Source organism: Mobula hypostoma, chromosome 8, assembly GCF_963921235.1.
Source record: "Mobula hypostoma chromosome 8, sMobHyp1.1, whole genome shotgun sequence".
Classification (NCBI taxonomy): Eukaryota; Metazoa; Chordata; class Chondrichthyes; order Myliobatiformes; family Myliobatidae; genus Mobula; species Mobula hypostoma.
In genome coordinates, this window is record NC_086104.1 from 64,112,084 (window position 1) to 64,137,279 (window position 25,196).

The 25,196-nt window shown below is 40.9% G+C and overlaps 1 protein-coding gene across 1 annotated transcript in view; it reads left to right on the forward strand.

Annotated features, from left to right (window-relative positions):
* Nucleotides 1–25,196, forward strand: part of LOC134351149 (chitin synthase chs-2-like) — an 88,414-nt gene that overhangs the window by 14,369 nt on the left and 48,849 nt on the right. Inside the window, exons 2-6 of the mRNA XM_063057264.1 lie at nt 13,257–14,290; nt 18,327–18,512; nt 20,253–20,433; nt 22,596–22,700; nt 22,785–22,926. Coding sequence (XP_062913334.1) covers nt 13,257–14,290; nt 18,327–18,512; nt 20,253–20,433; nt 22,596–22,700; nt 22,785–22,926 — 1,648 coding nt within the window. The remainder of the gene's footprint in view (nt 1–13,256; nt 14,291–18,326; nt 18,513–20,252; nt 20,434–22,595; nt 22,701–22,784; nt 22,927–25,196) is intronic.

The following is a 25,196-nucleotide window of genomic DNA, read 5'->3' on the forward strand; positions in this document are numbered from 1 at the left end:
AGCAATTAACCTTCAATGGGATGAGTTAATAACAGGTTATATTGTGATTGAAGTTCCACCCTTTGTTTAAATAAATCAGTATTGGGGGAAATTGCATAAATATTACCTAAATCTTTACGCTATGTCTTAGTTTGGAGAAAATTAGAAGTCAAACCTTTGAACCTTTATTTGATTTTGAGAAAAGATGGGGCTCATTTGTTCGTTATTATCATTTGAGTTAATTGATATAATTTTTCCACGATCTAATTGTAAATTCTTTTAGTATATTTTCTTTTCTTGCTGGCGGTTTGATATTTATTTTTAGAAGCTTTTTATATGACGCATGGCTCCGGGGTTGTACACCTAATGGGTTCTCTTTCTTTTCTCACTTTTTTGCTTAGTAGGTTTTTTTTGTTATCACAAAATTTTGTTTTCAGTCTTTAAGATGATGGTTTTTTTTGAGGCATTAAATTTTTCTTTTTTCAGAAAAAATTTTTTTTTAGAAAAAGAAGAAAAAAAAAGTTCTTAGTTGGATATCTGCAGGCTTCAGTTCAGTATTTTTCAAATGCTGTTCAAACTCCTCTTGCGGAAGGACTGAAGTAGCCGAACCAGCGTCCAATTCCATTTTAATTAATTTGTCATTCACTTCTGGTGTAAGCCATATTGCTTGTCTATTATTAGTTCACATGCTGTAAATCTCAAGGCTACATAGTCTTGTGTCACTCTCATCATTATCAGATTTTTTTTCATTAACAGCAGATTAGTGCTCTTTTTGAAACTTCAATTTGAATTTTTAGTTTTTTCGCTTCCCTGAGCAGTCGATTTATTTTTGTCTGCCTGACATGCTCGGTGTATGCATTCTACTTTGTTGCATTTTTTATAAAGTTTGCCTTTAAATCTACGCTTGTTTGGTGTAGGTGAACCCTTGCCACAAAGGTAACACAATTTGTTTTGCCTGGCTGGTTTCTTTTTAGACACTGCAATTTTATTCATGCTCACTTTCTTTCTTGACTGCAACTCAATTGCATCTCTGTCAGCGGTTTCTATTGGAACAGTAATTTCAATTACTCTTTTGAATATGGGCTGTGTTCTAGTTAGGAGCTGTTTTTGAATGTCTTCTTTTAAGATTGTACAAACTAAGCAATCTCTCAGTGTATCATTACTGAACCTACAATGCTCAGACAACAATTCAACCACACAGGCTGAAATGGACTTCCCTTCTTTTGATTGCACTTATGATCCTAAAGTGTTCTGCAATCAACAATGAGTTTGGTTCTAAGTGTTCTTGTATCACTTTTACAATAGCAGCAAAGCTCACTTCTGATGGTTTGATTGGAGCAGTCAAAGCTCGAAGCAAATTGTATGTCATTAAAACCAGTGCACTCAGCAAAACTTGCACTTGCTTCTCATTGGCCATTTCATTTACTTCAAAATACTGTTCTGATTCAGTTACCTGTTGTGTAATCAAACTCGTCAATCTTTCCAATGTAGCCAGGCATTTTTGCTTTTTTAAAAGATTATTATCACTCAGTACTTTCTTTTTTATGAAAACTGAACTTTTCTGTTTTCGGTCTTTTTTAAAAATTTGACAACTCTGCACATGCTGGGCTGTTTCTTTAAAATTCGACCATTCCTCATAGCATTTTTTTTAGTTTGAATATCTCCCTGCAATGTCAATGTACGACGGGTGATTGATATGTTTGTGGCCTAAGGTAGAAGGAGTCAATTTTAGAAAACCTAGCACATTTATTTTTCAATATAGTCCCCTGCTACATTTACACACTTAGTCCAGCAGTCATGGAGCATACAGATCTTGGAGCTCCAGAAAGTGTCCTCAGCAGGGGTGATTGATAAGTTTGTGGCCTAAGGTAGAAGGAGATGAGTTATACAGCTCTCTTTACATGCACATGCAGTTCAACTCTTTGAGTGATTATGCAGAAAGTTTGAAGTTAATAGCTCATCAGGGGTGATTGATAAGTTTGTGGCCTAAGGTAGAAGGAGATAAGTTATTAACTTTAAACTTTCTGCCTAATCGCTCAAAGAGTTGACCTGCATGTGCATGTAATGAGAGCTGTATAACTCATCTCCTTCTATCTTAGGCCATGAACTTATCAATCACCCATCTGTGGACACTTTCTAGAGGTCCAAGGTCCGTATGCTCCACGACCGCTGGATTAAGTGTGTAAATGTAGGAGGGGACTATGTTGAAAAATAAATATGCTAGGTTTTCTAAAATTGACTCCTTCTACCTTAGGCCACGAACATATCAATCACCTCTCATAAGATTTCCCAGTGCTTTCTAAATTTACAGAAGTGGCTCACCAAGAACACATTTTAGGCAATTAGAATGCCCGTTGAAGCCACTAACACTTTGCTCTTTCAGAACAGAGATCAACTTTATTGCACTGAACTATGAAAGTTCTGAACAGCACTTTATCCAATACCAATTTAGTAAAATGTTTATTTGCAGTGAAATACACAGATTTCAAAAAGCACATCATGAATTTTTTCTTATTGAAATCGATTAAATATTGCTATGTTTTTGGTGGGCACTTTATAGGTCATTTATAACAATTGCTATAAACTCAGAGTTCTCTGATTGGACAAAAATAGTTTAAAGCAGGGCACTGCCTGGTAAAAGTACGAGACTGGGTGTGTCATGTGCATAATATCTGCATCATAGCAGGAGCTGATTCAATTCCATAACTGTTCCTTCCAAAAATCCTCACTTACTTCTGATCGGAAAACAACTGATGCTTGAAAGGTCTGCAAAGTCAAAATGGAGAACTCCACTCAAAGCAAAGAAGAAGTTCAGTGAGTACTGAAAGCATAAATTAGAATGAGTAAAAAGTGGAATTTTATAGGATTGAATGTGCTTTTCTCATCTTGCTTTATTATTCATCTGGCGTAAGATTATCTATGATCACTGGATTATGAATGAATTTGTGAGGATTTTTTTCCTGGGGTAATAGAGTATTTCAACTAGAAGTAACAAAGGGAGGAAATTAATTCTGAATATATTTATGGTACGAGTGATCTAATTATTGGCCTCTATCTGAAATCATTGTACAGTGTTAAATAGAATGAGACCGTGAATGGTATTATTATATAAATTAAGTAAATTAATGTAGCACAGTTATGCTTAGTCTATTTAATATCTGTATAGCAGCAGTGAAGACATGTTCATTTGAAAGGTTAAATCAAAACAAAAAAAAAATTCTCTTTGAATATATTTGTGGGATATGTATGGTGCTGCTAAGGCTGGTGTTCATAGTCCCTCCTAATTGTTCTCAAGTGGTGGTGGCAAACTGCCTTCTTAGACTGCTGTAGTATTGGCTCTCTGTTGATTAGTGTCAACCATGGATATTGCATCCCAGCTGTCTATGTTCAGTCAATACACAAAGCAGTGCACAAGCCAGGGCAGTACCCCCTCCATGCAGCAGGTGAATACAAAGGAAAGGAGAGAGACCAATACAGTTTGGCACCAGCGGCATCGCAGGAATTGCCAGTCAGCATTGAACTCAATGTAGTACTGCCTTAGGGACCCCAGCTACAGATTTTTCCTTGGTGTTTACTCCTGAAGCCTTCCCCATAACTGGGTATAGCCACAAGGCAGTGAATGTTTGAGGTCAGAGTTTTCCTTTGTCTGGATAGGCTGCCGACTACATCTGGTGAGCCCCATCTGCCTGAAGTGACTGGTTTTAAGGTGCCAGTAACCCATCTTTGCTCATTCTCCTGTCAGTAGAAATGGTTTTGTTGGGCTTAGTAGCTAAGTCAAATGTGAAGGCCAGGAGCTGGACTTGGTTGTCAGAAGCTGTTTGTGACATACACAATTGGGAACATTTAATAGTTAGCGAGAGTTTATCCCCACTACCTATTGGCTATGACAGCTTTAAGGAACCACTGCTGTAGTAACTGATGAATTTACTGTCGGAAAGCTTTTGGGGAGGAAGTTAAAGGATTTTGAATTAGAATCATAATCAGGTTGATTACCATTGACATACATATGTAATGAAATCTGTTGTTTTGCGGAGCCTATCCATAAAAAGATGACTATAAGCTACAATAAGAAAAAATGAAAAGATGAGTAAGTAGTACAAATTGAGAGATAGTGAGGTAGTGTTCATGGGTTTATGGACCATTCAGACATCTGAAAAAATGCTGTTGTTTGTCAAATTCAGTGTAATATGAAGGCAAAATATTGATTTAGTTAGAAAATTAGCAAGTGGCTGCAGCAGAGAAGTGGGGTAATGGACATTTCCTCAGACCGTGGACAGATGCTCCCTGTGCTATCCCACAAGAACTGCAAGAGAGGCACAATTATTCACAATTTTACAGATGACTTCGATGGGATTAAAAAAATGACACATCCTAGCTTTCTGGTGGCACAAAGGCAAGTGACATTGTAATCAGTGTGGAAGGAGATATTGAATTATGAAGAAACACTAATGGCTTGATAAATTGAGCAAATATATGGGAAGAAGATTTCTGTGTAGGTGACAAGATTGATATACATGCTCCATCCAGATGAGTTAATGATCATTGGTGAAAGGCTGCACCCCTAATGGAGAGTGACCTGTCAGTGGTATCATCACTAAATGCCAAGGGGACGTGGTTAGACATGTGACACGTGTGACACGGATGCTTTTTTGCCAATTTTCAGACAATTCATTCTGGGCAGCAGTGCAATGGGTTTCAGGAGATGAGGAAATTAAAACTGTAGAAAAGGAAAAAAAGACGATTGACGGCTTTTAGTTGTTATGAGGAGAGATGGACAAGGACGGGTTGGGTTCTTTTGAACAAAGGACACTGTTGGATGGTCTAACTGAGATGTATAAAATTATTCAGCAGGGCATGAGGGAAGTTCACATTTCCCTTACTGAATAAAAAATCAAAATGGAGGTAAATCAGTTGGTGTAAGGATTAAACTTCTTTGTGCATGGAGAACTGGGGTTTGGAATTGGGCCCGGAAAGGATGGGGGAGGGTCTGAAAACTTCGCAGCACTTAAACAGGAGCTGGATACAAGACTAACGACTCAAAAGTGGTGCAGAGTGGGAGCAGCTTAAACAGGTCTGTGTGACCATCATTCAGTAGAATAGCCTCCTATTGTGCTGTAAATTCCAGGACTTTTTTAAACCCGTAACTTTACCCACATCTCACAGCAGGGATGATGTAGTAGATGTGAAATGAGCTGAGGAATTGTGAAAGACAGAAGAGAATCTAATTGCTATAGCTGAACGTCCGCCCTGAGGATCTCCTACACTCATGTTCTGGGGCTGGGCTGACTGGTTTATATCAAGTACCCCTCTCCCTTTCTTTAGCAAAAAAAAACATTAACCTATTTAAACAGGCACTAGAAAATCTGCAGATGCTGGAATTCCAAAGCAACACACACAAAATGCTGGAGGAAATCAGCAGGTCAGGCATCATCCATAGAAAAGAGTTATCCGTCAATGTTTCGGGCCAAGACCCTTAACAGGCTATCATTTTGATTAAAAAAAGGAAAAAAATGATACAAACCATTACTCATTTCTACAATATAACAATTACCCTCCACTCACTGATGTGAACGAACCTCGTTCCTGTACTAGCACTCCATGGACCAGCTTGAATGAGCATTGAATTCAAATCCAGCATCAGGTGATGTTTAACTGTCAATCAGAATGGCATGTGTGGAATTTAACATGAGTGGACAATTGGAAGAAGAAGCATAAACCGATTGCTGAATTACCAAAGTCCCATTTCATCTGTCACTTTGTTCAGTGAAGTGTGCATGTAAGTGATTGTTAATAGCTTTCATGACGGATTACATTCTGAGTATTCAAGTGCTGAGAGTTAGGATTCCAGACACCTTTGTCAGGCGCTTACCAGGACCCAAATGCCACTTTTGATGGCATCTAAAGTGTAAAGTTCAAAGAAAATTTATTATCAAAGTATGTACAACTCTGAGATTCATTTTCTTGCAGACATAGAAACATAGAAAACCTACAGCACAATACAGGCCCTTCAGCCCACAAAGCTGCACCAAACATGTACCTACCTGAGAACGACCTAGGCTTTACCCATAGCCCTCTATTTTTCAAAGCTCCATGTAGCCATTCAGGAGTCTCTTAAAAGACCCTATCGTATCTGCCTCCAGCACCACCGCTGGCAGCCCATTCCACACACTCACCATTCTGCGTAAAAAACTTACCCCTGACATCTCCTCTGTACCTACTTTCAAGCACCTCAAAACTATGCCCTCTTGTGCTAGCCATTTCAGCCCTGGGGAAAAGCCTCTGACTATCCACATGATCAATGTCTCTCATTATCTTGTACCCCTCTATCAGGTTAGCTCTCATCCTCTGTCCAAGGAGAAAAGGCCGAGTTCACTCAACCTATTCTCATAAGGCATGCTCCCCAATCCAGGCAATATCCTTGTAAATCTCCTCTGCACCCTTACTATGGTTTCCACATCCTTCCTATAGTGGAGGTGACCAAAACTGAGCACAGTACTCCATGTGGGGTCTGACCAGGGTCCTATACAGCTGCAACATTACCTCTTGGCTCTTAAACTCAATTCCACAATTGATGAAGGCCAATGCACCATATGCCTTCTTAATCACAGAGTCAACCTGCGTAGCAGCTTTGAGTGTCCTGTTGACTCAGACCCCAAGATCCCTGTGATCCTCCATACTGCCAAGAGTCTTACCATTAATACTATATTCTGCATCATACTTGACTTACCAAAATTAACCACCTCACACTTATCTGGGTTGAACTCCATCTGCCACATCTCAGCCTAATTTTGCATCCTATCAATGTCCCGTTGTAACCTCTGACAGCCGTCCACATGATCCACAACACCCCCAACTTTTGTGTCATCAGCAAATTTACTAACCCAACCCCTCCACTTCCTCATCCAGGTCATTTATAAAAATCGCAAAGAGTAGGGGTCCCAGAACAGATCCCTGAGGCACACCACTGGTCACCGACCTCCATGCAGAATATGACCCGTCCACAACCACTCTTTGCTTTCTGGGGGCAAGCCAGTTCTGGATCCACAAAGCAATATCCCCTAGGATCCCATGCCTCCTTACTTTCTCAATAAGCCTTGCATGGGGTACCTTATCAAATGCCTTGCTAAAATCCATTTACACTACATCTATGGCTCTACCTTCATCAATATGTTTAGACACATCCTCAAAAAATTCAATCAGGCTCGTAAGGCACAACCTGCCTTTGAAAAAGCCATGCTGACTATTCCTAATCATATTATGCCTCTCCAAATGTTCATAAATCCTGCCTCTCAGGATCTTCTCCACCAACTTACCAACCACTGAGTTAAGACTCACTAGCCTATAATTTCCTGGGCTATCCCTACTCCCTTTCTTGAATAAGGGAACAACATCTGCAACCCTCCAATCCTCTGGAATTTATAGTGAAACAAAGAAAAAATACAACAGAATCAATGAAAAACTACACACAAAGACAGACAAATAATCAACGTATAAAGAAGACAAACTGCAAATACAAAAAAAAACAAACAGACAAACAAATAAATACATAATGCTAAGAACATGAGTTGTAGGGGCCTTGAAAGTGAGTCCAACAGTTGTGGAATCAGTTCAGAGTTGAGGTCAGTGAAATTAACCACGATGGTTCAGCTGCCTGACTGGTGAAGGTTAATAACTGTTCCTCAACTTGATGGTGTGTGACTTGAGGCTCCTCCATTGGTAGCAGTGAGAAGAGGAGGCCCCATGTGCCACCTAGGCACTAAGTGTTCAGGCAACGATGACGAGTGAGAAGAGAGCATATTCTGGTTGGTGAGGGTCCGTGATGATTGATGCTCCTTTCTGTGACAGTGCTCCTTGAAGACGTGTTCAATGGTGGGGAGGGGTTTCCCTGTGATGGACTGGGCTCTATCCATTACCTTTTTGTAGGCTTTTCCATTCTTGGGCACTAGTGTCTCTGTACCAGGCAGTGACGCAACCAGTCAGGATCCTCCCCACAGTGCATTTATAGAAATTTATCTTAAGTTTTAGATCACGTGCCAGATCTGTGCAAACATCTAAGAAGGTTGAGGCGCTGCCATGCCTTCTTTGTAATAACACTTACATGTTGGCATGTGAGTTGCAATCATCAGCTGCAAGAAATGCAGTCCTAGCACATGCCAGAAAATCTGTCCCTTTTATGATTCAAAATAACTAATTAGATAGGAGGATGGTCAGTTGATCAGAATAGTTTCTGATGATGCATTATAATTGAAGGAAATGAAATTCAGAGACTGGTTTCATGTCAGAACCAGGCTCAGCTTTGGACCAACCATGTTAGGATAGGGCACCAGTGAAAGCTCAGGTCAGACTGAGCAGAACTAAACAGCCAGTCTGAGGTGTTCTGAGGTCAACTTCCAAATAACCTGAAGAAGTCACTTATGTGAAAAATAATCCTAGGACAGTCACAAAGCTACATTGCCAAAAAAAAACTTAATGTGACTTTATAAAAAATTCAAGTCTATTCTATGGATTATAAGTGACTTGGACAGAGACAAGGTCTGGGATTCTCCTTTCAAAAATAAGTTTTCATGGGATGTATACATATGATTCATTGTATTGATCAAGACTTCATCTCTGCAAATCCAGGAAGTCCACCAAAATAAAATCTTAAACCTCATATCTGGATCTTGCAAAGTGGTAACTTATACTTGATTTGTAATATTCTAAAGTTAGACTTTTGCATAAACCATGGTATCTCTTCCTGTTCTCTGGGATTGACAATGTGTCAATATGTCCCAGCTTCCTTTGTCACCAGAGGGTATGACCCAATTAGACTTTATACGTCACATCTCAGCCTCACCACTCCATATCCTCCAACCCCTACACTCCCCACCCACACACCTCATTAATACTACTTGTAGAAGAATCATTGAGATACACTCATTAACAGAAGACATTTATTTTAAACAGGAATGCTTGGGATACTTTTTACATCCATAAAGTCCGTGATGAAGAAGAAAATCAAACAAAATCTGTGGGAGTAGTGAGATTCTTTTGCTGTGTGGGCCTTGGACTCCTTGTGCTGAGTCTTGCCTTCCTTAGCAAGGTGAGTGGGTGCTGCCTGAAATATTCATTTTGTAATATTTTTCAAATAACTTTTATTTTCCATCTAGAAAAGATAAATTATAGGTTAAAAGATATATTGTTCTTATGAAGCTTACTATATTTAAATTGAATTTATTTGATCCACAAGTATTCCAGAGGTTTTGTCTTTCCTCATTTGGAGAAGATCAGCATAAGTAACCCTGCTGTTGTCCAGCTATTTGAGTTGAGTTTAAAAGCATTCATTTGTGAGGGTGTGCAAAAAATTGCCTCACTTACATATAGAGCAAAAGACAAACTGCTGGAGGAACTCAGCAGGCCGTGTAGCATATGTGGAGGAAAATGGAGGACCTGACGTTTTGGGTTGAGACCCTTCAACTGGACTGAAAGAGCAGATGGGAAATACTGGCTATAAAGGAAGGAAGGCTCAGGACAGAAATTGTCCAGGAAAACTGTGGACAGGGTTGATCTCTCATTTATAATCAGAGAGAAGTACACATGAATGGAGATTACACTGTACAGTTTAAGGTTAACGGTTAAAGCTGTGTAAGGTATGGAAGACCAAGCTCATATTATTGCCTAACAATTTGTGTTTTTGCACAATATAATCATTTAATGTCATGTTATTTGCTATATATATGTTTCCATTATCTTGCTGAGTATTATATATTTTTTTATTTACACAATTTATCTTTTGCATATAGGTTTTATTTGTCATTCTTTATGTATAGTTTTTTCATAAATTTTATTGTATTTCTTTATTTTTCCTATAAACACCTGCAACAAAATTAAGCTCAATATATTATCTGGTAACATATTTGTACTTTGATAAAAAAAACTTACTTTGAATTTTGAACTTTGGTCAGTTTTAATAAACTTTTAAAAGAGTTCTATGTTACATCGCTCTGTGAGGCTAGACAAGGTTTACCTCATTCACATTGCTTCAGAGACGGCTGTAGGAGAGACTACTTGCAACCCTTAGAGTCATTCCAGCCCACCTCTGCAAATTTACACTTCCTACCACAGAAGGCTTGAGTTAGTTTACTTCTCTGTCAGCCCACAGGAGCTATGGAGAAGGTTACTGCGCGTAGACCTGCATCATAGGCTTCACCAAGATGCAGCAATCACATGCTGTACTCATGCTTGGCAACTTCCTGCCATCAGCACTTGGCTGTAGCCCTGGAGTCAGGGGAGACAATATTCCCTTCTGGTTCATCAGTGAAACATTGTCGGCCTTGCACTGAGGCAACATTCTCAATGAATCCTTCACCCATGTATGTGAAGATGAAGAATTGCAAAGTATTGTGAACAATATCTTTGATATACAACATTGACAATCCTAGTATCAGTTATCCTAACCCTTTTGTTCAAAGGGCACCACTCCTTTAGATAGTTTGATGCCCCTTCTCTTGAGTTGCTCAGAAGTGAAGATGTGAGCTCCCTCTCCATTCTCAAGGATCATGGGTACAGCTATAGTGAACTCTGAACAGCAGTATCTAGGAGATGAAAAGATATTGGTGGTGATCAAAGCACAATTCCTTGACTTGCTGATCAAGAAACTCATTTGCCAGTTACACACTCATTTTTCAAGTTCATTCATGTGTCCTTGTGATTACCTAACCTCCCTTTTTGGGGTATCCTTAACTTTGCAAATTGTACTTACAGGTAGATAGGGTAGTTCTCACAGGTAGATAGGGTAGTTGAGAAAGCTTATGGAGTGTTAGCTTTCATAAGTTGAGGGTTAGAGTTTAAGAGTCGCGAGGTAATGATGCAGCTCTGTAAAACTCTGGTTAGGCCACACTTGGAGTACTGTGTCCAGTTCTGGTCACCTCACTATAGGAAGGATGTGGAAGCATTGGAAAGGGTACAGAGGAGATTTACCAGGATGCTGCCTGGTTTAGAGAGTATGCATTATGATCAGAGATTAAGGGAGCTAGGGCTTTACTCTTTGGAGAGAAGGAGGATGAGAGGAGACATGATAGAGGTATACAAGATATTAAGAGGAATAGATAGAGTGGATAGACAGCGCCTCTTCCCCAAGGCACCACTGCTCAATACAAGAGGACATGGCTTTAAGGTGAGGGGTGGGAAGTTTAAGGGGGATATTAGAGGAAGGTTTTTTACTCAGAGAGTGGTTGGTGCGTGGAATGCACTGCCTGAGTCAGTGGTGGAGGCAGATACACTAGTGAAATTTAAGAGACTACTAGACAGGTATATGGAGGAATTTAAGGTGGGGGGGGGGTTATATGGGAGGCAGGGATTGAGGGTTAGCACAACAATGTGGGCCGAAGGGCCTGCACTGTGCTGTACTATTCTGTGTTCTATGTTCTATGTTCTATGTACTATTATTAACGAAGTCTAGGGTTTTTACAGAAATTATAAACTTCAGTTGTCAGTGCAATTATCCTTGTGGAAAGGAATTTTCTCCCTTCTGTCGCTCTACGGTAGAGGTCCCCAACCTTTTTTGCACTGCAGACCGGTTTAATACTGACAATATTCTTGTGGACTGGCGGACCGGGGGGTGGGGGGTGTTCAAGTAGTGTTAAACTCACCTCAACATGACTTTCTCACTCGCAAGTAAGGGACAAAAGTAGCAGTCAAATACAGGACAGTGTTTTCCCTGAGAAAGACTACCATAACCATGAAGCTTTGCGCGGGCACCTGTGTGCACATGCGTGTATGCGCCGATTTTTTTTCCACAAATCGGTTTTGACTTAATCTTCCCGACTACACTGTACATACATTATTTCTACTTTGTATAGGCTGTGTATTTATCATATCATTCCTACTTTTGTTATATGTTAGTGTTATTTTAGGTCTTATGTGTTATTTGGAATGATTTGGTAGGTTTTTTTTGGGTCTGGGAACGCTCAAAAAATTTTCCCCATATAAATTAATAAATTATTGGTAATTGTTTCTCCGCTTTGCACCATTTCGGCCCGAAAGGTTCCATAGGGACGCTCTACCTTAGCAGGGGGGAAATACGGGACAAGGACAGTCCGGTATGGGACAAACGAATTTAGCCCAATATACGGGATGTCCCGGCTAATACGGGACAGTTGGCAACCCTATGTTCAAGTTCAACAGTGCGTGACAGGGAACGAGGAAAGGTGCAGCTGACTCATATCGTTTCCTTGTGGCCCGGTAGCACATGCTTTGTGGCCCGGTGGTTGGGGACTGCCGCTCTACAGTGTTGACTGATTTTCACATGCAAGTCAGCTAGCTTTCCATTCCAGCAACCATCCCATTTCCTTATGTCCTGACCATACTCAATGCTCTTTATGAAACAGCTGAAGATGTCTGGGCCCAGGCCACCACTCTGAGGAACTTCTGCAGTGAAGAATAATTTATATATGCTCTTAGTAAGAATATTACCTCGGAAGTTTGATTAATATATATTGTTATATTGTCCCCTTTAATGCATTCCCACTAACAAATTCACTATCATGTTCTCTCCAGGTTTCACTTCTTCTGATAATCTCAGCCACAGGTGATGCTTCTGTCTATTTTACCAACAAGCCCTTCAGTCACCTGGTTCTTGGCTGCATACTGATAGTTCCCAGCATACTGATGATTGCAAGGTGTTTGTGGAAATTCTCATTCCTTCCTGAATCAATGCTACCTGCACGCAGCCTGATAACTGTAAGTGAGTGCAGAGTTTCTGCATTTATTGAATGAGCTGTGAAAAGTTGGAAAAGGAGGGGGCGGTGCGAGAAAATGGTAAAATAATAGAAAAATGTAATGTTGGCAGGGTAGCTTAGAGCCAAAGGAAAATATAATGGAGGAATAAATGGAGGGGTGTTGCTGTCCAAAGGTTGTTACCTCAGCAACGTAAAAGCAGAAAAGAAGACTTTATTCCATATATTGAAATATAAACATACACTTGTAATGTGGTAGGTTTTAGTGACATTAGTTTTCTCAAAACTCAAGGGAGGATTATCCTGACCTTCATCAAATAGTGCCACCTGAGAGGACATGGGTTAGTTTGCCAGCATCATCCTGATGTGTTAATTGAGTAACACACCATAAATCACTAGAGTGGGACTTGAAACTAAGATCTTCTGCATCAGCATATGAGCTACACCCAAACCAAGGATAATTTCAGGTTGCATATGGGATATTTGACTGGAAAAATCAAGTGAGTTTGATTATTAAGTTCCTCTTCACCAGAAGTCTAACGCCTCTTGCTTTCCTTTCAGGTGTGCCTCTTGGAAGCAGTTGCATCCTTTGGTACAACAATGCTGGTTGTCTTCTGCCTTCCTGAATTTGACATCCTGACCAATGTGTTCATTTCCAACAGTGTTTATCTCACCCCATCGGTTCTACAAGTGATCTCTTTAAACATCAGCCATCGGTTCAAAGTCACAGCTCCCCTGGCTGGGCTGCTCATTCTCTTGTGTGCCTACGGTCTCTTCCTATTTGTCCAGATATTTTATCTGAAGAAACATGATGCGGTGTACTTGGGTCTGATTGTATTATTCTCAGTTTTAACTTCCCTAACCTGGTGGGAAAACTTTATCTCAAATTGGAAACATCCAATATTTAGACATCTGAGATATGACTTGGATAAATCCAGGAATGTGAGGAGCCTGTGTATCAGTGTAGTGAGAATTATTGTCACTGCTTGTGTTGTAGGAGCTTTGATACCTATTCGAGAGTTGGAGTGGGCAACTATCAGTGATGTTGCATCTCACGAAATCAGAATAATCCTGGGCCTTTTTGGAGTGCAGGCTGTGGCATCAGTGCTTTGTTCCTGGTTTGGAGGTGTTGCATGTAAGATCCATGCAGTGAAGCGAAGTTTTGGTCTTCCTTTGATCCTAAATACTCCTGTCATACTCACCTTTTTCTTGGTAGTTTTCAGAATTCATTACAATGAATTTCTGCAGACAAGCAACAATTTTAATATCTCAGATTTCTGTGCCAATTCCAGAGCTGCGGTAAATGAAACAGTTGGTGTAAATATCCTTTTTTCAGAAATCATTCGCGGTATCTGCGAGCAGGGAGATTTAGTAGACATGGTCAGTGTTGGATTAGTGGGAGCTGCTGGGGCACTCTGGTGGGTTGGACTCATTTTCACATCAATCTATGTGTGGACCCAGAATGTCAACAGAATACAACGGACATCAGAGACCTTTGTTCGGAGAATCTACGAAGCTGCCTTTCTAGAACAATCCATGCTACTGAACAGAAGGTTCCACATCAGTCCACAGAACACAGAGGAAAGCAACCCAAGGTACAGATATCATAGTGTGTTTTAGATGGCAGAAGACATTAAATTGCCATAAATCTTTCTATATTTTTTTCTTTGAAACTTTAACAAAAGTAGGGAATAAATTTCCTATTTTGCTTGCAAAAACAAAATTTATGTAAAATTTCCCTATTTTGCTTGCAAAAACAAAATTTATGTAAATTTCTTAAACTATTCCTGAGGTTAAACTATTTACAGCTAAAGTAGGGAATAGCTGTAAATAGTTTAACCTCAGGAATAGTTAAAGAAATTTACATACATTTTGTTTTTGCAAGCAAAATAACTCAATTGTACAAAATTTGCAAAACATTGGTAGATTGCTTCAGAGAAAATTGTGGATTCTAATCTTAAATACAAATGAAAGGATGAATTGATTCTAAATCTCTGATTCTGTTCCACCTGCTGAGAATGGGGTCAATAACTGGTCTTATTTAAGTATTGTATTATGTTTTTATGTGTTCTCTTCTCTTTAAAAGCAAAGGATAAATGTCAGGAGACTATGGATTTTATACCCTGCAGGTGTACAGACCACAGATGAGCAATTAGCCCGCACAATGTTAGAAAACCATTGTTGTCAAATGAATGTCTGATTGAAGTAAAATTAAATGCATGTTTTTTGTAAAGTTGATCCTTGGTCCTTGAATATGTCAATACAGTCATTCATACTGTGAGGTCCTTCTGAGATTGATTTATTCCTTGACTTTGTTTCTTCACATGATAAAATGTTGCTTCCAGTTTGATTTTGACTAAGTTTGTCTTAATAATGCTCACAGGCAAAAAAAAGATATTCATGCAGAGTTCCAATGTTGTATTATTTAAAGGGCTAGGTACCATAGAACCATAGAACCATAGAACCATAGAAACTACAGCACAGAAACAGGCCTTTTGGCCCTTCTTGGCTGTGCCGAACCATTTTCTGCCTACATTTTTTTCTTGCCACCATTAGCAATTTTGCAGCACAACTCTCTATGGTACAAGTCTTTAGTAGATAAACGCAGAGATCCCAGACACCACACAGATGTTCCTCCTCAAAATTAAGTGGCCAGAAAGAAATCTTGCAGACACAGATGTGGTTTGATGTTACTCCGGCAGGGAACGGGTAAAGGAAAGTCTGGTCAAGCAGGTACAGGAGCCTTAGGACTAACACAACCCCATTCAGGAACAGTTATTACCCCTCAGCTATCAGATTCTTGAACCAAAGTGGATAACCTCACTTGCCCCATCACTGAAATGTTCCACAACTTACGAACTCACATTCAAGGACTCTGCACACAGGCTGAACGTCCAGCTGATGCCATCTTTCATTGACTCTATTATGGTTATAATTATATTATGCATTTATTGAGTATGCCCACAAGAAAATGAATCTCAAGGTTGTATACTGTGACATATATATGGACTTTGAAAATAAATCTACTTGGAACATTTTCAGGATGCTTTCCTCCACTGCAATATGCTGTGGAGACACAAAATAATTTGCAGATGCTGGGGTCAAAGCAACACTCACAACACGCTGGAGGAACTCAGCAGTTTGGGCAGCATCCGTGGAAAAGATCTGTCGACTTTTTGGGTTGGAACCCTTTGTCAGGACTGTAGGGGGAAGCGGCAGAGGCCCTATAAAGAAGGCGGGGGGAGGGTGGGAAGGAGAAGTCTACACAACACGCTGGAGGAGCTCAGCAGGTCCTGCCCATCACCTCCCTGCTTCCCCTCCCCCACCCCTTTATCTTTCCCCCTACTGGTTTTTCACCTGGCACCTACCAGCCTTCTCCTTCCCACCCTCCCCCCACCTTCTTTATAGGGCCTCTGCCCCTTCCCTCTACAGTCCTGACGAAGGGTTCCGGCCCGAAACGTCGACCGATCTTTTCCATGGATGCTGCCCGACCTGCTGAGTTCCTCCAGCGTGCTGTGAGTGTTGCTGTAGAGACAACACCCTGCTGATATTGTTCTGTGAGAGAAGCTGTGAAATGTTTAACTATCCTGGTGGGGAAACTTTGATATTTTTCTTAATGTGAAGTTAATTTTTAGAGCTGGCACTTGGCTGCATTGTAGGAATTCCCAAGGTGTAGGAATTGACAGAGGTCACTCTTCCTCTTACTCTTACATCTTGCTCCAGGAGGATTGCTGCACAAGGATGCTGCTTCTGGCACACACTGTTCCAGTATTTTCTCCCCCACCCCCTCACCTCTCCCCCAATCATTCCTTGGCAGGACTTTGCCAATCTATCTCATCACTGGAGCATGTTTCACTCTTCCCATCTTCCCAACAACAGAAGACCCTCAGCTAAACACTCTCCTGCTGCCATTATCTTTGATCCCTGACTCCAGTTTAGTGTTTTCACCAGATCAACTTTGGGTTAAACAGATAGTGTCCTGGTAAACCCAACTTTACCACTGACACCGATCCCTCTTGGGGAATAAAGTAACCAGTTCTAAATTCACTTGGATAATGTTGGCAGCCACTGCTCCAGTCTTACATGGCACCCTTAGTCATGTCTTTGTCGAGTCTCTCTCTCTTATTTGCTTCAGAACAACTATTCCCCACGTGCTCCTGTACAGCTCAGAGTCCTGCACCATGGCATGACTTACCTTGTTGGCTTATAATAGATGTGGTTTCCACAACATCTCAAACTTAGGATATTTATTCTTGTAGCCACAGAGTTGTGTGGAAAATGTCTCCATCCTTGCAACTACGTCAAGTCCCTCAACCTCAGGCAGCTAGACTTTCCATGACCCTACCTCTAGCATCCTGTGCATCCCTCATTGCACGTTCCTGTCACTGGAGGTCAAGTCTCGAATACCTAGATTCCAAACCTGGAAGTTCCTCTGGGCCCCCTTTTTCCACTCCTCCTTAAAAAAGAGAACCTTTCATTTTTGACTAGCATTTTAATCAGTTCTTCCCCTGCTTTTTCTATGTTCGAGCATCTGCCCTCTCCGTTTTCCTCTAAGAAAGTGAGCCATCTGTCAAAGTGACAGGTGCTGATAAAATAGCATTCTTGTTGAATATTCACACAGTCATAATAGTTTTTACAGTATGTTCGACATAACTGAATTTATGGGATTCTATCACATCATTAAAACACTTCCTCCACAAATTAATTAGTTTTCAACATTGCTACAATGATTTCTTAGTCAGTGTTTTTGACATTCTTCAAGAGAGAAGTCAGCAGCTCTTCCTAGGATACCATCACCTGTAAGCCAACTCTTGCCTTCGGAAATGTGTATGGTAGGGCTGTATCAGCCTCGAGTGGGGTTTGAACCTTTGAGGCAAAATGCTACAGTATAACCAATATTCACAAGTAAACCATAATGCATAACACCCAAAATTCCAAACGGACTGTTTCATTAATTTTTTTTCTATTTAGCAGAAAAAGTAGAAGAGAAGATCTGATGATTTACGTGTGTGTTACCTTGTGGCATGAAACAGCAGAAGAAATGTTACATTTAATATCTTCATTGTTCAGGTACTTGGGATGAGCTATCTACTTATCTAATTTAATTTATTTCTCCAGTACATAAAGGGTAATTAAATGTGTATTGATCAGTCTCTAAAGGAGCACCGTGTTTTGAAACATTAAGTTTTTAATCACTACCCATATTTCATTTGCCAGTTCCTCATCCAGTTTGGAGGTTGTTGTATAACTGGGTGTCACCATTCTCTCTACTAATGATGTCTCAGTTCCTCTCAGTCTGGCTGTGAGCCACACTATTGTTTAATATTATTTCAATTAATGTGTTGTGGTTTGTAGGAGATAAGCTCTAGTTAGATGTTAGCTCCTGCAGATATTTATTGTGAGTATTATAATTCCCAAATGAACTAAAGAGTGAATACCAAGCTGTGTTACTTCACGTGTTTTCCTGAGTAGAATACAGTGCGCTGCATTTAAATGCTATAGATTTAGTAAATACATCTTCAATGATCAGGCTTCGGGCACATGCTCTTTCCTCATTTAACCGTCATTACCCCTCTCAGCGGGACTGATGTTGGTAACATCTTGTGAATCCATTTATATGTTCGCCAACAGGTTGGACAGATTCAGGGGAAAGCGATGGAAGACTTTGGATAAAAGTGATGACAACTTTGACTTTGAAGTCCACATTATGTTCGATGATGCTTTCAGGAATGTTACAAATAAAGAGGCGGGCACCAGGAAGAGAGTTATCAATGAATATGCGGAGTCGCTCATCAAAGCAATAGATGAAAACTACAGGTATGGAAATGATTCTTCTCTCCTGAGTTTGGCTTCTAATAATCAAGAACTTGCAGGAAACTTACCTCTAGAAAATGCTTAAATTTCACTTTAGTTAGTTTGTTCATTTCTGGGGTCTGAACATTGCAATTGTGAGGTCCCATTTACCACCATGAAACATAGAGCCAAAGTGGTTTCTTCCAGTGTTAGTTTGTTCATTGGAAGCAACAACATGGAGTATTATTCATTTGACTAACATCTTGCTTGTGCTCAAAAAATGGGGTGAGTGGAGAGAAAAAAAAGCACATGGAGAATAATATATTGCCTTACATCTGCTGGTCCCCAAGTTCCTGTTTTCATTTGGCTCAGATGTGGGCAGCTGGAACTTCTTCAGTTCCAAATGATGGAATTTCAATGACTAGGCTAAGTCATAGAATAATGACAGAAGAACTCCAGTGCCAACTTAATGGCTGCTAATCCATTGGTCCAGGGGCAGTGACAGTGCCCATTTACAGAAATCCTTCCTGCTCTCTAAAATGCCATGACAGCCCATGACTTCCTTCCAAAAGCCCCTTAACTTTCATAAGTAACTACCTGCCCGACTCGCATTAAGGAGCAACTTGAATCTGCTCACCCTTTTCACCATTGACCCCTCAATGAGGACTTGTGTGTGTTCTCCCGACTTCTTCTTCCTTATCCACAATTAATCCCTTGGTCTTGCTCAAGTTTGGTGCAAGGTTGCTGTTGTTGCAATACCACTCAACAAGTCAATCTATCTCCTCCTTGTCAACATCTGAAATTCTACCAACAACAGTGGTGTCATTGCCAAACTTATAGATGATATTTGAGCTATGCATAGCCACACAGTCATTAGCACAGAGAGAGTAGAGCAGACTTAGAGTAGACTAAGAACGCATCATTGTGGTGCACTTGTGTTGATTGACAGCGAGGAGATATCATTACTAATACGCACTGACTGTGATCTCCCAATGAGAAAGTCAAGGATTCAGTTGCAGAGGAAAATATAAAGGCCCAAGTTTAAAAATTTGGTCCTTAATACTGAGGGGATAATGGTATTAAATGTTATCCTATAATTGATAACCAGCATGCTAATATAATTTTGGTTGTTATTTGATGCTCCAAAGCTGAGTGGAGAATCAGTGAGACTTTGTCCACTGTAGAACTATTTCAGCAGTAGGCAAATTGCGGGAGTCATGATCCTTCTTCAGGCAGGAATTAATTTTAGACATAACCTATGATACTGGTACTCTTCTTGGGTACTGGCATAATTGCTGCCTTTTTGTAGCAGGTGAGAACCTCAGACCACAGCAGTTTGAGATTGAAGATATCTTTGAACACTTCAGCTGGTTGGTCGGCACATGCTTCCAGTGGGAAGAGCATTCACAATGCATTCAACATTAATTAAAACATCTGCCAAAGTACATCTGGATATCTATCTTTCAGTAAATCTATGTAATTGAATAGGCTTGCACTGGGAACATAAATATCTGCCCAAGTATGTGAGACATGCAGTTCAGTGGACAAAGTCTTATCGCAGCCTGGCTCTACTGTCAGATCGGTCCTTCACTGTAGATAAGACAGACATTTTGTGCTTAAACTGTAGCTGGAGATTTCCCAAAGTAGTGAGAAATGCTATGTGTAAACTGAGACAACCTCTGTGCTCCCAGATACATCACTCCATAAATAATAAAGGATGTGGTCACTATTTCCTTGTGATTAATAAGATCTCTGTTGTTTTAGAATATTTCAAACAACCACCTCCAGAAGCTCTTCAGAGAAAGATGAAAATGATGCTTCAGGAACAAAAGTGATCTCCACTCCCTATGGAGGACGACTCTCCTACACCTTACCTTGTGGAAATGGTCTACACGTCCATCTGAAAGACATAGAGTTTGTTCAGAACCGTAAAAGATGGTCACAGGTTCGATGTAAAACTTTGGTTTGCTGTAATGAAACAATTAGGCATTTAACTCAATGGCCAGTGACCTCAGCATTAACTTTGTAAAACTTTTGTATTGCCCTTTTAGTTACTTCTCTTGCAAAGAGCAAAGCTGGAATTTAAGTTTTGAAATGTTCTAACTTCCTATTTAAGGACTGGGTCTTAGACTCAGTGGTGTAATAGATGGGCTCTGTGACCAGCAGTATATCAGCCAAGCTGTCGACTCCAACCCTGCTAAATTTCGCTGAAGAGTAAGTTTGTGGGGATACCTGCTGCAGAGCTTCCACCTGGCTTCCAAAGCTTGGGTCTCGCAGAGTGTCCATTACCAAAAAGAAATTGAGGGGTTTAATGCTGGGGAAAACTGAGCCATGTCCATCCCTTTGGGAGTACCCATATGAATATTATTCCGAGGGTCTGGCAGAGAGGCACATGCCTAAATGTTTTTTTTCTCTCATGCTTTCTCTAGTGAAATTCAATGAAAAATGCAATTGACTACCATATTAAGTACTAGCATTTAAGCTGGGAAGTTAATATTTCAGCATCAATATTGGAAAATCTAGGACAGAATAACTGATAATCAACTGTTCACTAATTCCCTGAGATACATTCTATCAAAAAATATCAACTATGGTATATTTCATCAAAAATTACCGACTTTTTTTTTCAATAACTTTCAAATTTCCAAACTGATACCATTATTTTTCTGAGGTATTCCAGATCAGTGCTGATGCAGAAAACCATTCATGTGATCTTTGCTCATCTAGCTATGTTCCAGGAGCTCCTCAATTTATTCCAGGGTTTAACTCCATGTTAGCTAATCATAGTGCATGCTGGTATTGATCTGAAAAACAACAATGCCTGACAGCCGAGAATTTTTAAGGTGATGGCTGGATTCAATGGTCTTTGTCCTGCAGATACTTTTCTCTAGCAGTTCTATTTATTTTTTCATGCATACTTTTCCCTAAATAATTGCTGATATTGCTGATTTACTCAAGGCAAGCCACAAATATGACCACAGAATCTTCTGCAGAGTGTTTTCAATCCATGTTTTCACTGGTTATACTCAGTAATGTCTCAATCCATCCATTAGAGTGGAACAGTGGAGGTGGTTCTTCAGGCAACATGTTCAAATTCCGTCTAAAGAGACAATTGTTCATTGGCACCCATCTCTAAAAAATTATACCTTAGCTTACAAACTCGATGCACGAAGGCTCTCGTACATTCATGGTTTGGTTGAAAGTAAACTTGGATGGCCTGTTAGTGCTACATAGAACTTACGTGCAAGAGACCGCACTTTTGTAGGCATGGGCTTGAGGCTGCGTCTCAGGAGGAGAGGATGAAAGGTGATAGGCCTGATCGTGGTATGGGTCTGCTGGGGCCTTCATTGCAGTTCTCACGGGCATGTGAGGTAACTGGGGAGTTTGAGACAAGGTATCTGCTTGGATGAGTGAAGGTTTGAGGGGAGATGAGAGAGACCAGTGGTTGTGGTGGTTGGTATCCATGCTGGTCGAGGGTTTGGGAATGGGAGGATGGGTGGGTGAAGGTCAGGGAGAAGGAGTGCTTCAGTATTGTGAAGGGAAAGCAGTGATATAGCCATACGATCAAAGGATTGTATGGGGATTATTTTAATGAGGTTCCATTCTGACACCGCATTGTGTGGAACAATTTGATTGAGAATGACTTGTCCTGATGGTAGCCACTCAAACACCCTGATTTTCCATGTGATGTTCAGAACTGTGTGTGCCAAGGAAGTGAATGGGATGGGTGTCTGAAGTGGAAATCTCATCCCAATATATCAGGATATGGTCAGTTGAATTTTTGGGGTTGTGAAATAACCTAGAAATGGTGATTATTGCATTTTCTTCCATGGTAAATACATTTTCAAGAGCTTTACCCTGAAGCGAACAGCTTTGAATTACCAGGCACTGTTATCAGGCTTGGCAACAGTCTCTGTACTGGCTGAAGACAAGATGATATTAAAAAATGGAGCTTCCCTCTGCTGAGGAAGGTCTCTATCTCTGTGTTCATGCCGATTGCAATCTTCATGAGCCTTTCATTTAGTGATAGCCAGAGTGGCAGCTGATTCATTTTCCTGTTCCAATCTGTCTCTTTCCAAATCTTTAACCAGTACATTTTCTGTCCAGGTGATGTGTATGTACTACCTGCTGGGCTGGAGACTGTATAGGAAGCACTTTATATGCCAACATCTACATCCAGAGGATGGAACTAAAATTCTGGGAAGGTTGGAGGTGAGTAGGAATTGAATGATTGGTAGACCTGTTGAGTAGACCGGAGATTAAATTTCTGATTTAACTAAACTGTTTACTTTACAGACAGAGAAAAAGAACACATATATTTTGACTCTGGATGGGGACATTGAATTCCAGCCATCTGCTGTAACTCTGCTGATTGACAGACTCAGAAGGTACCCTAAAGTCGGAGCTGCCTGTGGGCGAATACACCCAGTCGGACTCGGTAGGAGAATCATTTATATCACTACAAGCTGCCTGGGATCCAAACTGATTATTTTTATTATTTTTCGGGCTTTGGGCTTCACTGCCAAAGCCAGAATTTATTTCCATTCCTAATTACCCTTGTGAAGGGCACTGTCCTTTGTGAGCCACCTTCTTGAACCTTAGACATTCCTATTGGTAAAGGTATTCCCACAGGGAATTTGTAGTTGGTTCCACCATTTAGACTTAGCAAGGAAGAGTGACTGTGAAATATTTCATGTGAGGACAGAATGCTGCAGGAACTCATTAGGACTGAATGAAGGATTTGGCCTGAAACATCAAGTGTTTATTTCCCTCCATTGATGCTGCCCGAGTTGCCAAGTTCCTTCTGCATTTTGTGTGTGTTGTTCAAGATTCCCAACATCTACAGAATATCTGGTGTCCCTCTTGCTGGAAATGGCCATTTCTTGGTACCTTTGCAATACAGATGTTACAATTATCAGCCCATGCCTAAACATTGTCCAAGTTTTCTTGCAAACAGGATTGAACATTTTGCAGTCACCAGCAATCATCATCATCTCTGCCTTAGGGCACTGCCCTGAGGAACTTCAGCATTTATGACCTGTCTGACCGGATGATTGACATACAACAACCTTGTCCATCTTTCTTTGTGTAAACTGGAGTGTTTGCTTTCCAATACCCATTGAAGATGCACTCAATCAAATGCTGCTTTGATGTCAAAGATGGTCTGCTGCAGAATTCAGCTCTTTGGAGTGAACTTGAACCAAAGCTGGCACCTTTTACTTTGCTGATGAAAGAGAATGGGCTGTCAGAGTGGTAATTAACTCCATTCAGTTTTCCTGTTTTCTGAGAACAGGATTTATCTGGACAATTGTTCACATTGTCACAAGATGCCAGTATTGTGATTGTTCTGGAAAAGCTTGGCCAGAGGTGTATTTCTGGCATCATAGGTCTTCCATGCCATTGCTCAAGTGTTATTTGATCCCATTGCATTTTCTGTATGCAGTGAGGTAGGTGACTTGGTGAGAGAGTCAAGAGGAGAAGTGATCTGGCTGTAATTTCTGATGATATAGTGGTAGAAGTTGGAGAGCCCCAAAAGGTGCTGCAGCTGCTTGAAAATGTGCTGTTGGGGCCACTCAATGACAGTCTATGCTTTCTCTAGTCCGTGGTTATGCCTGGAGTGACAGGACACAAGCCAGGGAATAGAGGACTGAGGTTGGAACTGGCACTTTTCTAACCTGCAGTACAGTTAGTTTTTGAGGAGATGCTGAAAGACGGAGTAGACATGACAGATGTGGTCTTGGAGGATACCTGTGTAGCATGCCTCAGAGGATCTTGTTAGTGAAGGTTCTGAAAACAGCTGGATTGTTGGAAAGTTTGAATGGCATTACCAGGCATTTGTAGGTGGGTGTTCTGAAAGCTGGCTTCCTCTCATCCCCCTGGCAGATGTGGATTAGGTTGTTTGTGCTCCGTAGATCCAGTCTGGTGAAGATCTTGGCCCCATGGAGTGTTTCAAATAGACTTTCCATCGAGGGCAATGGTTCATAATCCACAGTAATCAATGCAGGTTTGAAGATCCCCATCTTTCTTTTTGGCGTAGAAGAATCCTGCACCAGCCGGGAACGAGGATGGGCGATAAGTCATTCATGGCTCACTCAGGAGGAAAGAGGGAGCAAAGATGGTTTTGGGAAAGTGCGGTGCCTGGGAGGCAGCTGTTCATGCCTTCGTGTAGTCTGTGAAGCAGTAGGATGCTGGCTTCTATTTTACTGAAGGCCATGGCTAAGTTTTGATATTCCCATGGGAATTTGGTGAGGTCGAGGGTTTCCTCTCTCTTTATGGACTTACAGGTGAAGTCAACTGAGGGTGCAGGCAGATCAGTCCCAAACTCAGCAGGGCACTAGACGACGAGGCAAAGTGAGGGTCGTGAATGGAGAGGCATGAGTAGTCCAGGTTGAGAGGAGTGTTGGGTGAGTTGCTCAGAAAGAATTAGATGGACTCATGGTGCTTATGTTCACAGGCTGTGTCCCACACCCCAAAGGACATCTATCAATGGCTGTGATGTTGAGGAGGTGAGAGGTAGGTTCAGTAGGGAGTCCAAACTGCACACACAGTCCGATCCAGAAACCTTTCTGTGCACCAGAGCTTCCTGTGCAAGTAGGGCCGGCAAAGTGTGGAAGAGGACAGAGAGGGTGAGATGGGCTATGGTGCTGGAACAAGAGGCTGGGGAGAGTTTTCAGACAGGAAGCCGCTCATCTCTTCCTGGAGGTACCG